The sequence below is a fragment of the Plecotus auritus genome (genome assembly GCF_963455305.1).
Source record: "Plecotus auritus genome assembly, chromosome: 7".
Taxonomy (NCBI): domain Eukaryota; kingdom Metazoa; phylum Chordata; class Mammalia; order Chiroptera; family Vespertilionidae; genus Plecotus; species Plecotus auritus.
Window position 1 is genome coordinate 16,943,322 of NC_137774.1, and position 19,019 is coordinate 16,962,340.

The 19,019-nt window shown below is 56.2% G+C and overlaps 2 protein-coding genes across 15 annotated transcripts in view; both read left to right on the plus strand.

The window, feature by feature from the left end:
- ZNF385C (zinc finger protein 385C) overlaps positions 1-19,019 on the plus strand; it is a 54,279-nt gene that overhangs the window by 24,061 nt on the left and 11,199 nt on the right. For all 14 annotated transcript variants that reach the window (XM_080677945.1, XM_080677948.1, XM_080677950.1 and 11 more), the window contains one exon: positions 1,976-2,227. In XM_080677945.1, coding sequence (XP_080534071.1) covers positions 1,978-2,227 — 250 coding nt within the window. In that variant the 5' untranslated portion in view covers positions 1,976-1,977. The remainder of the gene's footprint in view (positions 1-1,975; positions 2,228-19,019) is intronic.
- LOC308255422 (uncharacterized protein C17orf113) lies at positions 14,519-18,943 on the plus strand (the record flags this gene model as incomplete). Its single annotated transcript, XM_080682817.1, has 2 exons — positions 14,519-15,939; positions 17,459-18,943. Exons 1-2 carry the CDS (start codon positions 15,397-15,399, stop codon positions 18,941-18,943), a joined length of 2,028 nt encoding a protein of 675 aa, XP_080538943.1. The 5' UTR covers positions 14,519-15,396.

Consider the following 19,019-nt stretch of genomic DNA (forward strand, 5'->3'; position numbering starts at 1 on the left):
TTCAGTCCGCAGGCCGACGCTCTATTCACTAAGCCAAACCAGTTAGGGCTCCATTGATTTTTAGAGAGAGTAAAAGCGGGGAATAGAGGGGAGGAGAGAGAGAGATAGAGATAGAGATCTATGTGGGAGAAACACATCAATTGGTTGCCTCCCACACACACCCTGACCAGGGCTGGGGACTGAACCTGCAACCCAGATACATGCCCTTGACCGGGAATCAAAACTGCGACCCTTGGGTGCGTGGACTGACGCTCTAACCACTGAGCACAGCGGCCAGAGCTAGAACTCATACTCTTAATCGCTGTGCCCCTCTGTTCCATTCACACATGGTCCCCACACATGTAATGACAGATATGTTATGTGGGAGCACTGCCCACAAAATTGATGAGCAGGTTTCTGAGAGCAGGGGGTGAGTCCAGGGACTCCCAGTTCTTAGCTGTGGACTTGAGAAATCCATTTTCTTTGTTTAGTTGTGGGCTCCACCATTGGCTGTGTGGCCTTAGGAGAGTATTAGGGCATCAGCTGGCTTCACTTGGTCTAATTTTCAAAATGCGCATGAGCCTCAGGAAAAGGAAATGCTCTTTAGGGGATGTATTCATTTGCTTGGGCTGCTATAAGAAGTTACCACTGACTGGGTGGCTTAAACACCAGAAATGTATTTGGTCCCAGCTCTGGAGGCTAGAAATGTGAGACCCAGGTGTCCGCAGGCTTGGTTTCCTCTGAGGCCTCTCTCCCTGGCTTGCAGATGGCTGTCTTCTCCCTGTGTCTTCACATGGCCTCCCCTCTGCAACTGTCGGTGCTTCCTCTTCTGACAAGGACACGTCATATTGAATCAGGGCCCACCCTAGTGGCCTCATCTTAACTTCATTACCTATTTAAAGACCCTCTCTCTAAACACAATCACATTCTGAGGTACTGGGAGTTAGGACTCCAACATATGAATTTTTGGTGGACACAATTCAGCCCATAAGAGAGGCTCCGTTATGCCTCACTTAGGTCCGAGCCTTGGGGATCCCCCAATCAGAGAGAGTTACACAGTCCCTTACCTCAGGAATTCTCTGTCTTGGTGAGGGGGACATAGGCCCTGCCCTCAGGAAGTCCCCAGTCTAAAGCAGAGGCAGGAAGCATGCACACTGATTCAGGAGGGAAGTGAACGTTGACACAGTTCAGCCTGAGAAAGGTCATTGAGCAGCCCCAGAAGAGAGGCCCTTAGAGGCAGAGGAGTCAGGTGGGAAAGCTTCAGAGAAGTGACTTGGAAAGGGAAGACTGTCTGGAGATGAGGGGCCTGAAGGGATGATGTGCCAGTTCTGTGGGAACCAGGGTGTGTGTGTGCGTGCGTGTATGTGTGTGTGTGTGTGTGTGTGTGTGTAGGGCCGAGGTCTCTACTACCAACACCAACTGTTGCCACAGGCTGGATGGCCAAGACAGCAGGGACCATCTGGAGCCACGTGGGTCAGGGGTGCCGATGGCTTCACACACTGCCACCATTTGTGAATGTCAGCGGGTCGGGCCCTGGACACAGGGAGGTTGGGTTTCTGCAATCACCACCCTGGCCAGCGACTGCTGCGACTCCAGCAAGCGCCACATGCCTGCCTGTCACAGGATTGTCAGCGCCTGCCCCGGCGCTGAGAACGGAGTGCTGGCTTCCCAAAACGGGACTCCACCAAGCTCACTGCTGCCTGGCCCTACGTACCCACCTGCTCGCCGAGACCCGAGCTTCACACTCAGTCCTGCTCTGTGTACACTTTTCTGACTCTCTTCCAGATAGGCCTGCCTTTTAATGAATGCTGCTTTGTTTGAAATAGGCCCCATTATGCTCCCCTTGCCATCCTCAGGTTGGGGCTCTCCAAAAGCAGGGGACTTTCAGCTGGGATAAAAGGCTCAGCTATCTCTGGATCTTGAAGCCGTCTTGCTCCTTCTATGTACTCACAACACTCAGCCTTTGTTTTATTTGTCTCCCTCTCTATCTGTTCAGGAATGAAGCGGCCACTGAGCCCATCTCCCCCTGCTGAGAAGGAGCCCCCCATATCTGGAGCTGCGGAGTGCCCCCCTCAGCCCCCAGAACTGCCTAAGCCCAAGCGTGAGAGGAAACGGCCATCGTACACACTCTGTGACGTCTGCAACATCCAGCTGAACTCGGCGGCCCAGGCCCAGGTGCACTGTGAGGGGCGGGCCCACCAGAGGCGGCTGCGGCAGCTCAGCCTGGGAAAGGCCCCCGCAGGGCCAGGTCAGTGCAGGGGGGCACTGTGCCTACAAATTTGGCTCTCGGCCCCTCTGAGGGCTGGGTCTGTGGCTTCTCTCTGTGGGGTCTTGGAGTCTAGGGTGCCTTCAATGGGTTTTAGCGTCTGAAGTCCCCCAGATGCTGTCAATTTTTTTTTTTTTTTTGCATCTGGACAACCCTCTTGGATCTGAGGGTTTTTAGGGCTGAAGCCTCCTCTGAGGTCTTTCTGGGCTGGAGGGCCTCCCTGTGGGGTCTTTTGGGATCAGGACCCCAGTCTGGAGTCCCCTGGCAGGGACAGACTTTCGGACAAAGGCCTTGCCTGCACGGTATCCCGGGATGCTCCTGTGGTCTCTGAAGGCCAGGGTTAGCAAGGCGCATGACACCCCCGCTGAGGGATGGACTGGGGAAGCCCCTCTTCCTTTGGCCACTGGACTCCCGGCCAGGATTTCTGCTTTTCCCTGGCTGGGATGACTTTGCAGAGGTTTGGCTGCAAGCACGAAGGGGCAGCTGGCTGATTTCTGGGGAAAATGGGTGAATGAATTTGTGAGGGTGATCCCGGCTGACAGGCACATAGGGGCCAGGGGAAAATAAGGAGGGGCAGGCCCAGTGTGGGGAGGTGGGAAGGGTGAGAACGTCTGCCTGGTTCTTGGGGGCGGCCGCTGGGAACTTAGCTTGCAGCCCAGGTCGGTAGCTTTGCCAGAGGGCTACACTCTGAACTCTCAGCGGCTGCCTGTTCTTTTGGTGAATACGTGCGCACCTACAGTGTTCTCTGTACGGAGCGCCTGGGGCCTGGAGACAAATAAGTTCCAGTCTCCCTCCTCACACCCCCTCCCCCTACCAGCCAAGACTTAATCTGTCTTTTGGGCTGAGACAGACATAGAAAGAGCAGATAAATATTGTGGGTGCTTCGTGGGACATATCCCCAGGGATATCACAGGGAAAGGTCAGTTATCCCCGGGGGCACCAGGAAAGGCCTCCTGAAGGAAGTGGACATGCTGAGCTTGGAACAGGGAGAAGGGGAGAAGGGACATTGGAGGCAGAAGTCACTGCATTAGCAAAGCAGGGGATGCTCTGATGGCTGCTGCCAGCTGCTCTACCTGAGCCCTTGGGGACATCAAGGTTGTGAATCTGAGTAAAAGCATATCTGATTATATGATGTTTCTAGGGTGTGTGTGTGTTTGTGTGTGTGTGTGTGTGTGTGTGTGTGTGTGTGTGTGTGAGTCATTCACTAATTCATCAAATACTTACAGACAACCCCCTAAGTCCGAGCCATTGTTTGGAGGACTCATATTTTCCCCCACTTTATTGAGATATTATTGACACACTAGAGGCCCGATGCACGAAGATTCGTGCAAGAATAGGCCTTCCTTCCCCTTGCTGCCAGCACCACCTTTGCTCTGGCCGGAGCCGCCTTCCGCCTCTTGCCTTGTCGCATCAATTTGCATATTCCCTCCTTATTGGCTGTGGGCACCGCCTTCTTTGTCGTGGAGTTACGGTCAATTTGCATATTCCATCTTTATTAGATAAGATAATGTGTAAGTTTAAGGTGTACAATGTGATGATTAGAAACACATATATATATTATAAAATGTCTACCACAATAAGTTAGTTAGTATCTCCGTCCCCTCAGATGACTATGATTTTGCATGTGTGTGCTGATAACAGTTAAGATCTGCTCTCTTCATGCTTTCAGTTATGTAATACAGTATGGTTAATGTGGTTGCCATGCTGGGCATTACATCGCAGACTGCAGACCTTATTTATCTTATAGCTGGAAGTTTGTTCCCTCTGACCAGCATCTCCCCATGTCCCCAACTCCCCAGCCCCTGGTAACTGCCTTTCTACTCTATTTCTATGAGTTTGACTTTTTTAGGTTCTGCATATAAGTGAGAACATACAGTATTTATTTAGGGATCCATATTTTTAAAAGGCAGCATACCCTCCTGTTAGGCAAGTGCTGTCTAGACAACCACAGGTGCGGACGAGTTTGTCCAAGGTAACAACAGGCTTCGAGGGGTGGGTACCAGAGTCAGGGGAAGCTTTAGACGAGTGACCTTGATGTTGTATCTTGGAGACAGAAAGGGAACTCAAGGCAGGGAGGCACACAGAGCAAATGCACCAAGGCCTGAGGCCCTGGCTTTCCAGGAGCAGCAGGCCATGCTGGGCACGTGGCGGGCATGGCCGTGGCGGGCATGGCTGGAGGTGAGCAGGAGCTGCCTGTGATGTCCTCCCAGGCAGGCTGGACATTTGGCCTTTGAACTAAAGGTGATGGGTGTCACTGAAGGGTTTTGAGCAGGAGTGATTAGTATTTTTAGAGATCTCTGGCGAAGAGTAAGGGTAAGACTTGGAGGTACCGGAGAAAGAAGGGTGTGGGGTGGAGGAAACAGATTTTGGGGCCTTTTCTGTAGCAGAACCATTAGGACTTGGTGACTGATGAGATGTGGGGTTCCTGGGGGAGGGAGGTCCAAGGATGACTCTAGCTTAGGTGATGCTGTGATAGATAATTCCATGATCAGAAAGGGGGGTGCTGAGAGGGAAGCAGGTCTGGGGGCCAGTGTTGGATGGGGAGGGCTCAAGAACACTATTCTAAATCCACATAAGAATTTTATTCACAGAGGCTATCCTAATAGAGTAATCCTTCACTTTACTCTATTCAACTGCCTTAAAACTTCCTGTTTTAAATTGCTACATTACTTGATTAAAACAATGTTAAAATTAAAAAAAAGAAAAAAAGAATTCGGTCCTGCCCTGCTCCCCTCTAACACAGCCTCTTGGGGCCCTTCTTCTGGGCCATGGTCCCTAAGCTACAAGCCTTCCCTTTTCCCTGCCCCAAACCAGGGTGCCAGTTTGGAGTGAGCAGGTGGGGTGTGAGGATAAAAAACCACAGCGCCAGCCCAGCTGGTGGAGCTCAATCGTTGAGCGTCGACCTATGAACCAGGAGGTCATGGTTGGATTCCTGGTCAGGGCACATGCCTGGGTTGCGGGCTCGATCCCCAGTGTGGGACGTGCAGGAGGCAGCCAATCAATGATTCTCTCTCATCACTGATGTTTCTCTCTCTCTCTCTCCCCTCTCCCCTCCTCTCTGAAATCAATAAAAGTATATTTAAAAAAAAAAAAAAAAGACCACAGCACCAGATACCCATGGCCAGAATCAGGCTGCCCAGAAGGACAGGGACCCCCTTCACTTGGCTTCCCTTTTCCCATTGTCCTTATTGCTTGAGTACTGGGTAGGTTTGTGTATGGGGGCGTGGCGGGGCGGCGGGGGGGGGGGCAGGAGACATGATGCCTGGTATTCTTCTCTAGATTATTAAATGGGATCTGGTACGTCATTGTCCCCCCAGCCATCCATCCATCATCACCTAGCCCTCCAGCCCTGGGTGGCCCTGTGCTGGCCCCCATCATTCCCACTGAGTAGTGCTAAGTGCCTGAGCTCTGGGCATTCACAGTCTGGAGGGGCGGTCAGCCATGGGGCCAGACTTTCACGCCTGCCAGGCTAAGAGAGTGAGCGGCATTGTGGGAGCACGGGGGAGTGACATAGGACAGGAATGAAGGGTCCTCAGATTTCTGGGAACGCTGGAAGTCTGGGGCTCCAGCTGGAGAAGCTGTTCCCCATTGGCCTGGTTATCTCGGAGCCTGCTCTGAGTTATGACCCCCCAATATCCACTCCCATCCCCATCCCGTGGATTTCTCCTATCTCCTTGACTCTCTGAGGATGCTAGCTACTGCCCCTGAGGTTGGGGGTGAGGGGAAGTGCATAGGGACCTCAAGACTGGGCCAGAGCCGAGAGCCCTTTGGGTGCAGCCTATAGGGCAGCCTGGAAGTGGAGAGAGCCACACCTACTTTCCCTTGAGGCTTGAGGGGCCTTAATGCACTGCTCTGTTCCTAGACAGTCCTTGTTCCCTGGGAGGGTGATAAAGGTGTGGGAGAGGGACCTCCAGGCATGCTCCCTAGAGGCTCCCTGGAGCTGTCACTCTGATTAGGGGTCTGTGGGGCTGGCGGCTTGCAGAGTGGCAGGCCGTCACAGGCAGTGAGGTGGGGACCCTCTCCTGCTCATGTCCCTGAGGCTGTCTTTGGGAGGGAGATATTGGGGTAGGGGGGGCACTCTTCCCTCTCTGAGCTTCCTCAATGCCTGTGTCAGAGGCCTCCTTACTCAGCCACACCCAGAGTGAGCCTGACACCTGGGAGAGGGCACAGGGTAAGGAAACAGCAAGTACCCCATTTCTCCATCCGCCTGCTCCAGGCACTTCCCTAACTTTCCCAGCCCACCCTCCACCCTATCTGTCTCCCACACAGCAGGCCCTTTGATTCTTCAGGAAAGTGTCTGTAGCCATCTTTCAACACGGCAGGTGTGGGTACGAGGACCCCTGCCCCAATAAGGCTGATTTCAATGACCCTATTGACTCTCTCTCTCTCTCTCTCTCTCTCTCTCTCTCTCTCTCTCTCTCTCTCTCTCACACACACACACACACACACACACACACCTGCAGGGAAAAGGTTTGCTGGCTCAACCCTCCTAGTTCCAACCTCTCGTACGGATGTTGGGCCAGCACAGGGCATGGGAGACACCTGGGCAAGCAGCTGTGACCTACCTCCTGCGCCAAGTGAAGCATCTACTTTGGAGCTGAACTGTTTACAAAGCACTTCCACACCCAACATGGCATGCCCCCCTCGCCCAGCCACCCCAGGCAAAGGTGACGACACTCAGTCGTCACGTTAGAAATTGGGACACTGGAGCTCAGAGAGTTTAAGCAACACACCCGGGTCACACAGCTGCGTTCCCATCCCAGGGTTTCTGACTCTGAATCCGATCTCACACACCCACTGCACTTGCTGCAGGGGCTGAGCCTTAATGTTTCAGGAAAGGGGAGGAGCGATGGCCCAGAGAAGGCAGATCAGCTCCCAGGAGACGATTCCTCAAGTGCTCAGGCCCCATGGCCTCTCCTCTTGCTAAGTGTGTTCGTGTCCTCGCCTGAAAAGTGGGGAGATGCCAGCCATTTCCCACTCTGTCTAGGCTGGCTAGGGAGAGAGGGGGACCCTTCCAAAGCAAATTGGTTCCTCCCCCATCTCTTGGCAGGACTGACCCAGCCACCCAATTCAGGGCCCACCCTGGTCCCCCATCACCCATTGCAACCGGACACCGGAGGGGAGAGAGGGGGTTTTGGAAATGCTTTAAGCTCTAGCTTACCGAAATGGCCAGGCGCGAGTGCAGGGTGGGAGTGCAGGGTAGACACGAAGGGGACAGGACAGCAGAGATGGAGTCAAACTGTAGTGGATTTTAGGGCAGAGTTGGCTGCACCAGACATCCCGTGGCTTTGGGGGCGGGAAGGGGTCAGAGTGGCAGGTGGAAGCCGCCCCTTGCCCTGGGCTCAGATGGCCCCAAGCTCCTGTTCTCATCAGTCCTTCCAGCTCCTTTCTGAGTCTTCCACTGCAGAAGCCTCTGGCTGCATTCTGAGCCCCAGAGATCAAAGACCTTGAGCTGGGTCATGCCTGAGTCGCTGGCTTGATGAGCGCCTCACCCCCCACTCCCTGCAGATTGATTAATTTCAGTCCCATCAGGAGGCCCCGGAAGCCCTCCAGCCTGTCCCTCCACCTCTTCAGTACCTCCCTGGCTCGTGGGTTCCTCCTCAGTCCCTCCCCGCCTCCCACCCTGAGTCCTTTAGGTGCGTGATTCAGAGACACTGCGCTCCCCCAAGGCCACTGAGTTCTTGCCGTCTAACCATCGCCTCCTGCTACTGTCCTTATGTGGCAGGTGATGGGAGTGCCCGCTCTCCCTGGATGGCCATCACATCCCCCTCTGCCAAGTGTGAACCTGACCATCAGCACCTCCCCCGGGACCTCCAGGAAAGGCAAAGCCATCTGGGTGGAGAACCTGGGGGCTTAGCTCAGATCCCGGCCCGGCAGGAGACAAAGGTCCCGTCTGTGTCTCTAGGTGGGTTAATTAGCTCTGGGCTTGAGTTTCGTTTTTTTCTACCCACACCAGCAGGTCCTTCCCCCAGAGCCTCTTCCTAACAAACCTGTTTTCAGGAGCTGCTGCTGCCAACCCCTCCCCAGACCTTCCTTGCAGCTCAGGTACTGGCTGCTCCAGAGATTACAGGGTATTGTCTGGTGGAGACAGGATGCTGAGGGGGTGGGGGGCTAGCCCTGGGACCCAGGCTTGGAATGCAAGACTGGATCCAGCTGTGGGTTGGCTGTCTCCTCTCCCCCACCCACTCCCCTCCCAGCCAGCCACCAGGTGCTCAGGTGAAGAGAGACACAGCCTGTTTTCCGGAAGAGGAGGGAAGAAAGGGGCAAATGGAGGAGAGAAAAGACTGGGGGTGGGCGCGTGGAGAGGGAAGAGTGAGGGCAGGAGAGAGGTGTCAGAAGTTCTAGCTGACCCGATGACCACCGCCACCCCTTCGGCATTGCCCAGGTAGCAGGTCCAACAGTCCAGATCCTGGGCTGAGAGGAACAAGCTCCCTTCCCCCACTGCCACGACCAACACTGGGGCGAAGTGGTAATACCTCTCTCTTAGCCTCAGTTTCCCCTTCAGCAAAAGGAGTAAATTTAAGGGGATGGTGGGCTCACTGGACATGAGAAGTGGGCTCCGGAAGCAGCAAGCCCCGAGGCAGGGCTTCAAAGATTAGCAGCAAGAACTCTGTGGCAGGCAGAGAGGGGCCGCAGCACGCCCTTGCCTGGAGGTGTCTGCGGGCAGGGTCAGCTATTTGCTTCAGTGTAAGAGGCATTAGGTCGGGGCTGTTGGGATGCGGGGAGTGGATGCTCCCTGACACTCTCCCCCTCCACCACCCTGGTCTCCGCATTTGGCCCCTCCCCTACCCTAAGGGAAGGAAGTGCCCAGTTCTTTCCACCCCTGTTTGGGATGGAGGAAACCTGGGACTAGGCAGCGTGTTCCCGGCAAGGGGAGCAGGCCTGGTAACCGCCGCTTTCCAGGCAGGAGCAGGAGTCCCTCCCTCGTGCCCTCCCCTCCTGTCCCTCGCATCCCCCACCCCCTTCCCTCTGTCACTCTCTGGCTGGGTTTCATTTGCTCCTCACCCTGCGCTCAGCGGTGCCTCCGAAGCAGAGAATGCTCTTGGGTGAGTACTGAGGGCACCGAGCCGGTGCGGAGGGGCCTGGAGACCAGGAGGCCTCTTCCCTCCCCCAGCCCTATCCTTTTCCTGCGTCTGTTGGCTTCCAAAAGTTGTCTGTTAAGAGACTCCCAGGGGCAGTTGACTCTTGGTACATTTTCCCAGGTCCAGGGCTGGGCAAGGGAGCCCCCACGCTGGCTGGGAACAAAGGTGGGGGCAGGAGTGGCGGGAAGCATTGGGGAGCTACAGGCCACCCTGCAGGAGTGAAGAGTGCCACACTTGGGGCAGACATGCACCCAGGAGCCTGCATCAAACCTTCCTTGTATCAAATCACACCCTTCCACTGCCTCTGAGAGCTGCCTGGGGGCTCCAAGGCGTGTTAGGGGAGGGCGTTGTTACTGCAACGGAGAAAGACAGACAGAAGGACACAGAGGGAGGCCAGCAGAAATCTAGGGTGCTCCTAGCTGAGGTCCAGCCACTGCGCTGGGGTCAATGCCGATGACCCCCTTTCTCCCTGGTCTTCTGGCTCACCTCTCCACACTGGGGTTATCTGGCCCTCTTTGAGGGAGACAGCCATTACCTTTTAAGGGGGGCTTTTGGGAACCCCTTCCCTGGGCCGGAGGCTGGGACAGATTCCCTCTTGTGACTGGGCTTGGAGGTCTTCCTCCAGCATGGGAAGGAGGGAGCCTGGAACATCACCCCCTCCCGAGTGCTGGCTCACCCAGAAGTGGACTGGGGGCCCTGGAGAATGTAGAGAGGACCCCCCCCCCTGGACTTGGTGGGAGTAGGCAAGCAGGGGGTCTTGGTTCAACCTTCCATTCCCTGCCTTTGGCTCTCTCTCCCTCCTGGACTCCCTCTTTTTTTGCAGAGTATTGGCTTTATCTGTGATAGAAACAGCAACTTGACTATTTGAGGTGTGTGTGTGTGTGTGTGTGTGTGTGTGTGTGCCTGGGGTGGGGAGCCCTACCATCTGCCCCTATGGCCTGTGGGAGAAAGAGACTCTGGGTTTGGCTTCAGGAGCTTGTGTGTATGTCAGATGCATCTAATTTTGTAAGCGGGGGGTGTGCACACACCCACCTCTGGGTGAACGTGTCTGTATATGGGCCTCTGTGCCTATGCATCTCTGCCTGTGTGTGCTGCTGCGTGCCTGTGTTTTGAATTGTCTGTATATGCCTTTCTAGGGTCTGTGCGTCCTCGCGTGTCTATCCCTGTGGGTATATGTGATCTGAGTGCATCTTTGTTGATCTTGCCTGTCTGTGTGTACGTGCACACTCACGCGTGGCCTCTGGCCAGCATGGGCATCTGTCTCTGCGTGGGTACCACCTCCGCATGTGAACACATCAGTGTGCGTAGACAGTGTCATCCTGGGGAGATGTGTGTGCCTGTAGCCATCTGCGTGTGGGCCTTTGGACCTCATGCTGTATGTCCCTGTGCTTTGCTGTGTGTCTTTCCCAGTGATGGCAAAACAGCAGAATGTGGTTTCCCCGGAGCCTCTCCCTTGGGTGGCAGCCAGGGTGATGTTAGTTCATGAGCCCTCCGCTCTTCTTTCCCGCCCCAGCCTCCGTTAGACCCCTGGGCGTGAGCTGTTATCTGCCACACAGTCTGATTTGTTCATGTTTGACCAGAGAAAAAACCTACCCTCGTGAGGAGCCATCCAGTGAGCTGTGGGTCCCAGATATGACCCCTGGAGGGATGCTCTGAGTCACTTAGCCAAGGCGGCTGTTCTGCTGCCAAATGCCATCAGAGAAGACCCTCCACACCTGACCCTTTTGTGGGTGCAGAATTTTAGACCCGTCAGGCTGGGTGGTGCCATCCTGGGGCAGGTGTGGGGGCTGTGGTGTCTCCCTTCATGAGTGTACCCACAAGCCAAGCAGTCACACGTGTGTGCATGTGCCATGACTCAGGCATCACCGCAGCGGCCCTGGAGGCCAGGGTTCACAGCGAATGTCAGAGGCAGACAGTGGGAGGCACAGAGCAGCGCTGTGTGAGGGGTGCGGGGGGAAGTTCCCAACAGCCCCCAGAGAGGCCCTGACCTCAAATCTACGTGTGCCCTAGGCCTTGTGTGGGAGAGTAGTGGACCCAACTGTGAGGGGCTGAAAGGCATTTCGGGGTGACTTTGTACTGACTGAGGGGAGACTGAGTCACCAAGTGCCCTGGCACCCCCTCTTCAAATGACCTCCACACCCAGCAACTCATTTGGTCCTCAGACCCGTCCTGCCTGCCCTTTCCTCCTCACCTGGCTGCAATTCCCACTTCATGGATGAGCAAACTGAGGCTCTTAGCTAAGTGTCCAGCCCAAGACCACTTCACTGTCAGCAGAGCTCCACTGCAGGCCTCTAGACTCCAAGTCTGGGAGGGCTGGGGTGCCACACACCCACATTCCTCCTGCAGGGAACCCACACAGGGGTGGGCCTCTGTGCATCTGAGAGTTCTATGAAGAGATCACTCCTTCCTCTCCTGACACACCAGGTCTGTCACCCCCATTACAAATAACTACAAATAACTCACTAGTGAAGACATGCAGCGCCCAGCTCAAGCGCCTCCTGAGTTCCCACCTGGCCCAAAGATCAAAATCCCCAGGGTTCCCTGCAGGGCCTTCCAGCAGCAGGCACTGCCCCCCCCCCCCCCCCCCCCGCCCGGTGCCACCCATCCCATCCCCCATACCTCCTCTCTACCTTGACCTTAGTGAACTGCTCTGCACTTTTAACTTCCGGTGCTCTGCCAGTCCCACTGCCTGGAATGCCCTTCCCCTGCCACATTTCCCTGACCCTGCTGTGAAAACTAACCGACTCTCGGGAAAATCTTGGGCTTCCGGCCTGCTCCTCCGTGATCCCGAAGCATCTGGGTCATAACTCTCAGAGCACTTGCCAGACTGCAGCCTCCACCGGAGCGCTCTACCTGGTTTGGCTCTCCATCCGCGAGCTCTCACCTGGGAGCGCCTCTGGGAATCTACAGGTGACTGTGATGAGTGAAGGACTCCTGTGCCTCCCGCCCCCGGGAGCATCCTTCCTGTGGTCTAACCTCAGTAGCTTCGGCTGCAGCAGCTGCAGCTGGGATGGATGAGGGTGACCCTGGGCCACGTGCGTCAAAGGGACCGAGCGCGCGGCAGGTGGGCGCGGCCAGGTGAGCCCGGGGTTAGGGTGTGTGGGGGGTCGCCACCACCCAGCCTGCGCCCCCGGCCCTGCGCTGGCTGCTGGCGCCTCTTCGCCGTGGTTACCGCTAGTGGCTGCTGTCGCTTGGTGCAGCCCAAGGAGACCACGGCCAGAGCGTCCACCGGCAAGATGGTGGCTCCCGAAGCTCCGTGAGTGTGTGCGGGCGGGGTGGGTGCGGGGGCCGGCGGGGGCGGGGCGGGGCGGGGGCCAGCGGGCAGGGCGTCTCCTCCGGAGCTGCCTGGCAGGGGGCGGGCAGCAAGGTTCCCGGGCCAGTGGGGGATCGGTGCCTCGGATGACCCATCCGAGGGCTCCTCCCCCATGTACCCCCCAGAAGTTCCCCAGCCGTCAGGGTCCCCACCCCAGGGAGACAGGCCGGGCATGCAGGGAGCCCTAGCCTCACTCGGGCTGCCAGGGGAGGGGTCGCCCACCTCTCCTCTGCCTGGACCTTGGACTCTCAGTGGGTCCTAAAAGGAGCCTGAGGAGGAGGTTTGGGTCCACCATCCTGGGGCTAAATAAACCCTATGTTTGAGGCCTATGTGCCCGGTGGAGTGGGGGTGGCAGACCTACACACCAAGGCCCCAGGGCCCACAGGTTGTGCCTGCTCCCATCCTGCTGTCCAGGGTAGCAGAGGGACCAGGGACCTGGGTCTGAGACAGGGCAGCCTTGCTTCCCTCCGGTTGAGGTGGGGGAACGGCAAAGGCTTTTTTTTTGTTCTGTTTTTTGAGTGGCGCTGTCCCATAGAACTTTCTGGGATGTTGTAAATGTTCTCTGTCTGGGCCGTCTAACACAATAGCCACTGGCCACATGTTGCTATTGAGAATTTGGACTGTGGCTAGTGCGACTGTGGAACTGAATTTAATTTTTTGTTCATTTAATTCCGATTGGTTTTTTAACAGCCCCTTTGGCTAGCGGCTAGCACATCAGACAGTGCAGTTTCGGAATCTCCATCTTTCCGTGCATCCTTCCTACCTACTCTTTTGATCTTTTATCAGAAACAGCCTAGGGCTGATAGTCATTCTGTCCCCTCTGCAGGATGGGGCAGGAGAGCCCGTTCCTAGGTGCCTGGAAAGGATGTGACACACGTCCAGAAGGGTACCACCGTGGCCTTGCACCTCCTCCCCTTTCAAAGACCCTTTGGCGATGGGCTGGACAAGGTCACTGAATCATAGGATTCTGGGAGGAAAGGATGTCAAAGGCAGCTTTTTTACCCCCCCAACGGGTACCCAAGGGCCCACTCCTCTGCTCATTCGGCCTGAGAGCTCATGCTTCCTTATTCATTCACTCCCCACATTTGCCAAGCACTGTTCCCTTCTCTGGGGTTCAGACACAAGAGAGAGAGAATATACCAAGCAATAGATCTGCACAGAAATACACATATCTGTAAACTGTGGGGAGTGCAATAGAGGGAATAAACAGGGGATGGTGACAACAAGGAGGGGACTTCCTAGGATCCGACAATTCAGAAGCCTCCTCTGAAGAGGGGACAGTTAAGCTAAGACCAGAGTGGAAGTGGAGGGTGGGAATATTCTGGAAGAAAGTACAGCCCTGAGGATGGAATCTGGCACTCTGGAGGAACCAAGAAAAGGCAGGTATAGCTGGAAAGGGAGGGAAGGACAAGTGGCTGCCAGCATTTATTTGGCAGACCTGGAAAAGGATTCTGGCACTGACCCAGAGCAACAGGCCGTAGAGGGGGGTTTAAAAGCAGTGTTTTTAAGAGCCCCATCTGGCTGCTAGGGTTTGGGTGGCTCAGACATGGGTAAGAGCAGCAACCCAAAGGGCCACCAGGAAGCAACTGGCATAGTCCAGGCAAGAGATGAAGGGGGCCTAGATGAGGAAGGTGGTAGAGGCATGGAGAGAAGCAATGAGTTTAGAGGTAGTTTGTAGAGATGGAATCAACAGGCCCTGTGGATAGACCAGGTCCCGGATGAAGAAGAGAGTGGGGTTTAGGGGGCATGTTCTGGCCAGAGCACCTGGGTGGGAGGATGGGCCATTTCCTGGACTGGGACAACGGGGAGAGGAGCATATTTTGTAGGGACAGAGTGAAAGTTCCATTTGACAAACCAGGAGGGTGGGTGGATGGAGAGGTGTGGTGTCCAGAGGAGTGGCCCAGACCGGAGTTGTATGTTTCAGAATGGCCAGCAGAGGTGGTTCTGAACTCTCTGGACAGGTTGAGGTTGGGAAGAGGAGGTGGGGAAGACAACACAGGCCAAGGAGAGGCTGATGGGGGGAAGTATGTGTGGTGTGGTGTGTGTGTGTGTGTGTGTGTGTGTGTGTGTGTGTGTGTGTGTGAAAGGGGTCTCCAGAGAAAACCCGGTGGCCCCGGGAGCTCAGCTTTGTGCTAACTTCCTTCTAATGAAATAAATGACTGGGTCTGGTGGGATCAGTCATCCTTTGGGCAACGAATCAGGAGGCCTAAGTTTTTGCTCTGGCTCAGCCACAAATTATTCATGAGTCCTGAGAACCACTCTGTCCAGGACTCAGTCCCTCCACCCATAAAATGTGGTTGTATAGGTGGTGCCGGTCTTTCCAGCTCCGAGTTCTGGCATGCTTCAGCTGTCAACACTAAATAATGCCTTGTCCTGAAGGTGGGGCTGGGGCTCCCATACCTCCCCACTTTGGATAATATCCTATGGCCCTTTGCATGACCCCACCCACTCCCAATAGCCCTTCCCCATTGGGTTCAGGCCACCCCTCAGCTGGGGAATGCTCTGTGGGCAGTGTGAATCCTTGGTGGACTCCCTAACACACCTCCCTTGTCTCTTTCATCTCCAGTCTCCCACCAGCAGAGCAGTAATAAACTTTCCTGGCTAAGTTAGATGGATGGTCCCCAATAGCCAGGCGGGCGCCCTTCTCCTGCCTCCCCACCAACTCCCCTTATCAAGGGACGTGACTCTGTGTGTGTGGGAGGCTGGGAGTTAGAGCATTTGGGTGGGAGTTGGGGTGCCCTGCCCCTCAAGCAGGAATGGTGCCCCCGGGGAAGAAACCAGCTGGAGAGGCCTCCAACTCCAATAAGAAGTGCAAGCGTTACTTCAACGAGCACTGGAAAGAGGAGTTTACCTGGCTAGACTTTGACTATGAGCGGAAGCTGATGTTCTGCCTTGAGTGCCGCCAGGCCCTGGTCCGGAACAAGCACGGCAAAGCTGAAAACGCCTTCACCGTGGGCACCGACAACTTCCAGCGCCATGCCTTGCTGCGCCATGTGACCTCAGGGGCTCACCGCCAGGCTCTGGCCATGAACCGGGGCCAGCCCACTTTTGAGGGCCAGTCTGAGGGAGGAGGGGCCTCCCCAGGCCTGGCGACCACCCCTACCTCCAGGGACATCAAGGTGGAGGTGGACCCTGCCAAAGTGGCTGTGCTGACCACGGTGTACTGCATGGCCAAGGAGGATGTGCCTGACGACCGCTGCTCTGCCCTACTCGAGCTACAAAGGTTCAACTTGTGCCAGGCGCTGCTGGGCACGGAGCGTGGTGATTACTACAGTCCCAGGAGGGTGAGGGACATGCAGGTGGGTGGCAGCCAGAGGTATGAGGGAGGGCTTGGGGAGGGAGGACATTGAGCCATCTGGCACAGTGACAGCATGCCAGGCCCCTGGGCATCAGCCAGAGCACTTCATTCATACCTTCACCCATCAGAACCTTCACTGAGAGAGTACTGTGTGTCTGGGCTTGGGCCAGCCGCTGAGAAGCAGCCAGATGAGGCCCTGTCCTCAGGGGCCCAGGGGCATTCCCCTCACTACTAGGCCAGAGATAGCAAACCGGTGGCCCTGAGGGCTTCTTTGGTCCACAGAAGTGTTTTTGTTATTTTTTATTTTTTTTAATCCCGAAACTATTTTTTCCATTGATTTTAGAGAGAATGGAAGGGAGGGGTGAGTGGGAGAGAGAGAAAGAAAGAGAGAAACACCTAAGTGAAAGAGACACATTGATTGGTTGCCTCCTGCTCATGCCTCTACTCAACCGAGGTATGTGCCCTTGACTGGGAATCAAACCAGAGACCCTTCAGTCCAAGGGCCAATGCTTTAACCACTGAGCAACCGGCCAGGGCTGTTTTTATTGATTTTAGATAGAGAGGAAGGGAGAGGGCAAGAGAGAAATATCGATCAGCTGCCTCCTGAACGCCCCCTACAGAGGATTAAGCCCGCAATCCAGGCATGTGTCCTGACCAGGAATCGAACCAATGACCCTTTGATGCATGGGGTGACGCTCAACCAACTGAGCCACACTGGCCAGGGCCACAGTGTTTTTAAAATTTTTTAATTAGCTTCCAAGTTTAACAAAACGAGACATTACATATGAAAATCTGGATTTGTTACTTGTACTGTAAAACGAGGTCCCCATGCTCTCAGGGCATGAAGTGATGGAGTTGGGGAGCAAGTATGGACTTCCCCATTCCCTCTGTTTTATCCCTGGCCCACTTTGAGCTCAGTATTACCCACGTGGCCCCTGGGGGCATGCAAGTTGCAACTCTGTCCTAGGTACTAACTAGCTGTGTGAGCCCTAGGGGCTGGTGTGGGGGTGGGGGAGTTGATCTCATCTTACAGAGAGATGGCAAACAGACAAACAGAACACACAGCTGGGGCCTTATGTCACTGGCCAGGAGTTAGGAGTGAACATGTCTATCAGTTAATCCCTGGACAGCAGAGAGGAGGGAGAGCCCCAGGAATAAGGCAGACTGGGTGATGCTGTGGAAATACACACACACACACACCAAACTCTGTAGAACTTTTACAGTCCATAAAGCATTTTTTCACTTATAAGCACAAAAACAGAAAGTTCTATTTATAATTCACAACAACCTTTGGAGGAGATGATGGGCACCTACTAGCCTGATTTTAGAGCTAAAGATATTGAGGCTCAGAGAGGTGGAATGACTTGCCCAAGATCACACAGCCAATAAGTGGCAAAGCTAGGATTAGTCCCTAAGTCTGTCTGACCCCAAGGCCTGTGCTCACCCTGTACTGTCTGCCTCCCCTTCTCAGGACAAGCCTAACTCTGCCCTCCCTCCCTTTCTCTCTCTGGCTGTCCCAGGTGGCCATTGCTAGTGTCTTGCACACAGAGGCTTGCCAGTGCCTGAAGGCATCCCCGTATGTGGGGCTGGTGTTGGACAAGACCAGAGACTGGCCTGAGTCCCACAGTCTGGCCTTGTTTGCCACGTCGGTGTCCCCCTGTGATGGCCAGCCTGCCACCACCTTCCTGGGCAGTGTGGAGCTACAGGAGGGCGAGGACACTGCTGGCCAACTCCTGGACATCCTGCAGACCTTCGGTGTGTCTGCACCCAAGCTAGCCTGGCTCAGCTCAAGCCTCCCCAGTGACTGCCTGGGGAGTGTGGGCCTGCAGCTCCGGGCCACCTGCCCGCTGCTCATGGAGCTGCACTGCCTCCCTGGCCGGCCAGATCCTGAGCCCCCTGCCTACCTAGGTGAATATGAAAGTGTCCTGGATGCCCTATTCCGCCTCCACGGTGGTCCCAGTTCCCACATGGTCCCTGAGCTCCGGGCAGCCCTGGACCTTGCAGCCATCGACTTGGCAGGACCACGGCCAGTGCCCTGGGCCTCCTTGCTGCCAGTCGTGGAAGCAGTGGCTGAGGCTTGGCCTTGCCTGGTGCCCACACTGGAGGCCTCTGCCCCAGCCTCACCAACAGCTAGGGCACTGGCCCTCGCCCTGCGCCAGTTCACCTTCGTGGCCTTCACCCACCTGCTGCTGGACACTCTGCCCTGCGTGCAGAAGCTCGCCCTTGTCCTGCAGCCGGAAGACCCACACCTGGCCTTGCTGCAGCCCCTGGTGATGGCAGCTGCGGCCTCCCTCCAAGCGCAGCGAAGCTCTGGGGGCGCGCGCCTCCAGGGCTTCCTGCAGGAGCTGGCATCCTCCAGTCCCGACTTGGGCGGTGAGCGCTGTACCTACCGCGGCCTGGAGTTGGTTGGCTACTCCGAGGCTGCGGTCCAGGACTTGGAGCGGCTGCGGGGGGCCTTCTTGGACTCCATGCAGAAAGGGCTGCGGGACTCCTACCCCGGGCCCTCGCTGGATGCCGTGGCCGCCTTCTCCGCGATCTTCGATCCCCGCCGCTACCCGGAGACACCCGAGGAGCTGGGCGCACACGGCGAGGGGGCGCTGCGGCTGCTGCTGTGCACCTACGCCCCGGCGGTGGTGCGGCCGCGCGCGCTCGGCGACTTTGCGCTCTTCAAGCGCGTGGTCTGCAGCCTCGGACGGCTGGGCCCGCGGGCTCTGTGCGCCAGGCTGGCGTGCGCGCACTCGGAGCTGCATGAGCTCTTCCCCGACTTCGCCGCCCTCGCCACCCTGGCTTTGGTGTTGCCGGCGGGCGCCAGCCTCCTGGACAAGGTCGGCCGCAGCCGGGAGCTGCGGTGGTGGGGGCAAAACGGGGCCGGGGAAAGCCGGGCCGACCCTATGGTCAAGATCGCTGTGGATGGTCCCCCGCTACACGAGTTTGACTTTGCGCTGGCCGTGGAGGTTTTAGAGAGTGGGTGGGGAGAGGGGTTGCTGGGGTCGCAGCTCATGTGAGGGTGGCCGCCTTCCCTCTACCCAGCCAGCCTGGGACCCTGGGTACAAGGGCCAAGCCGGACTTGCCCATGCTGCA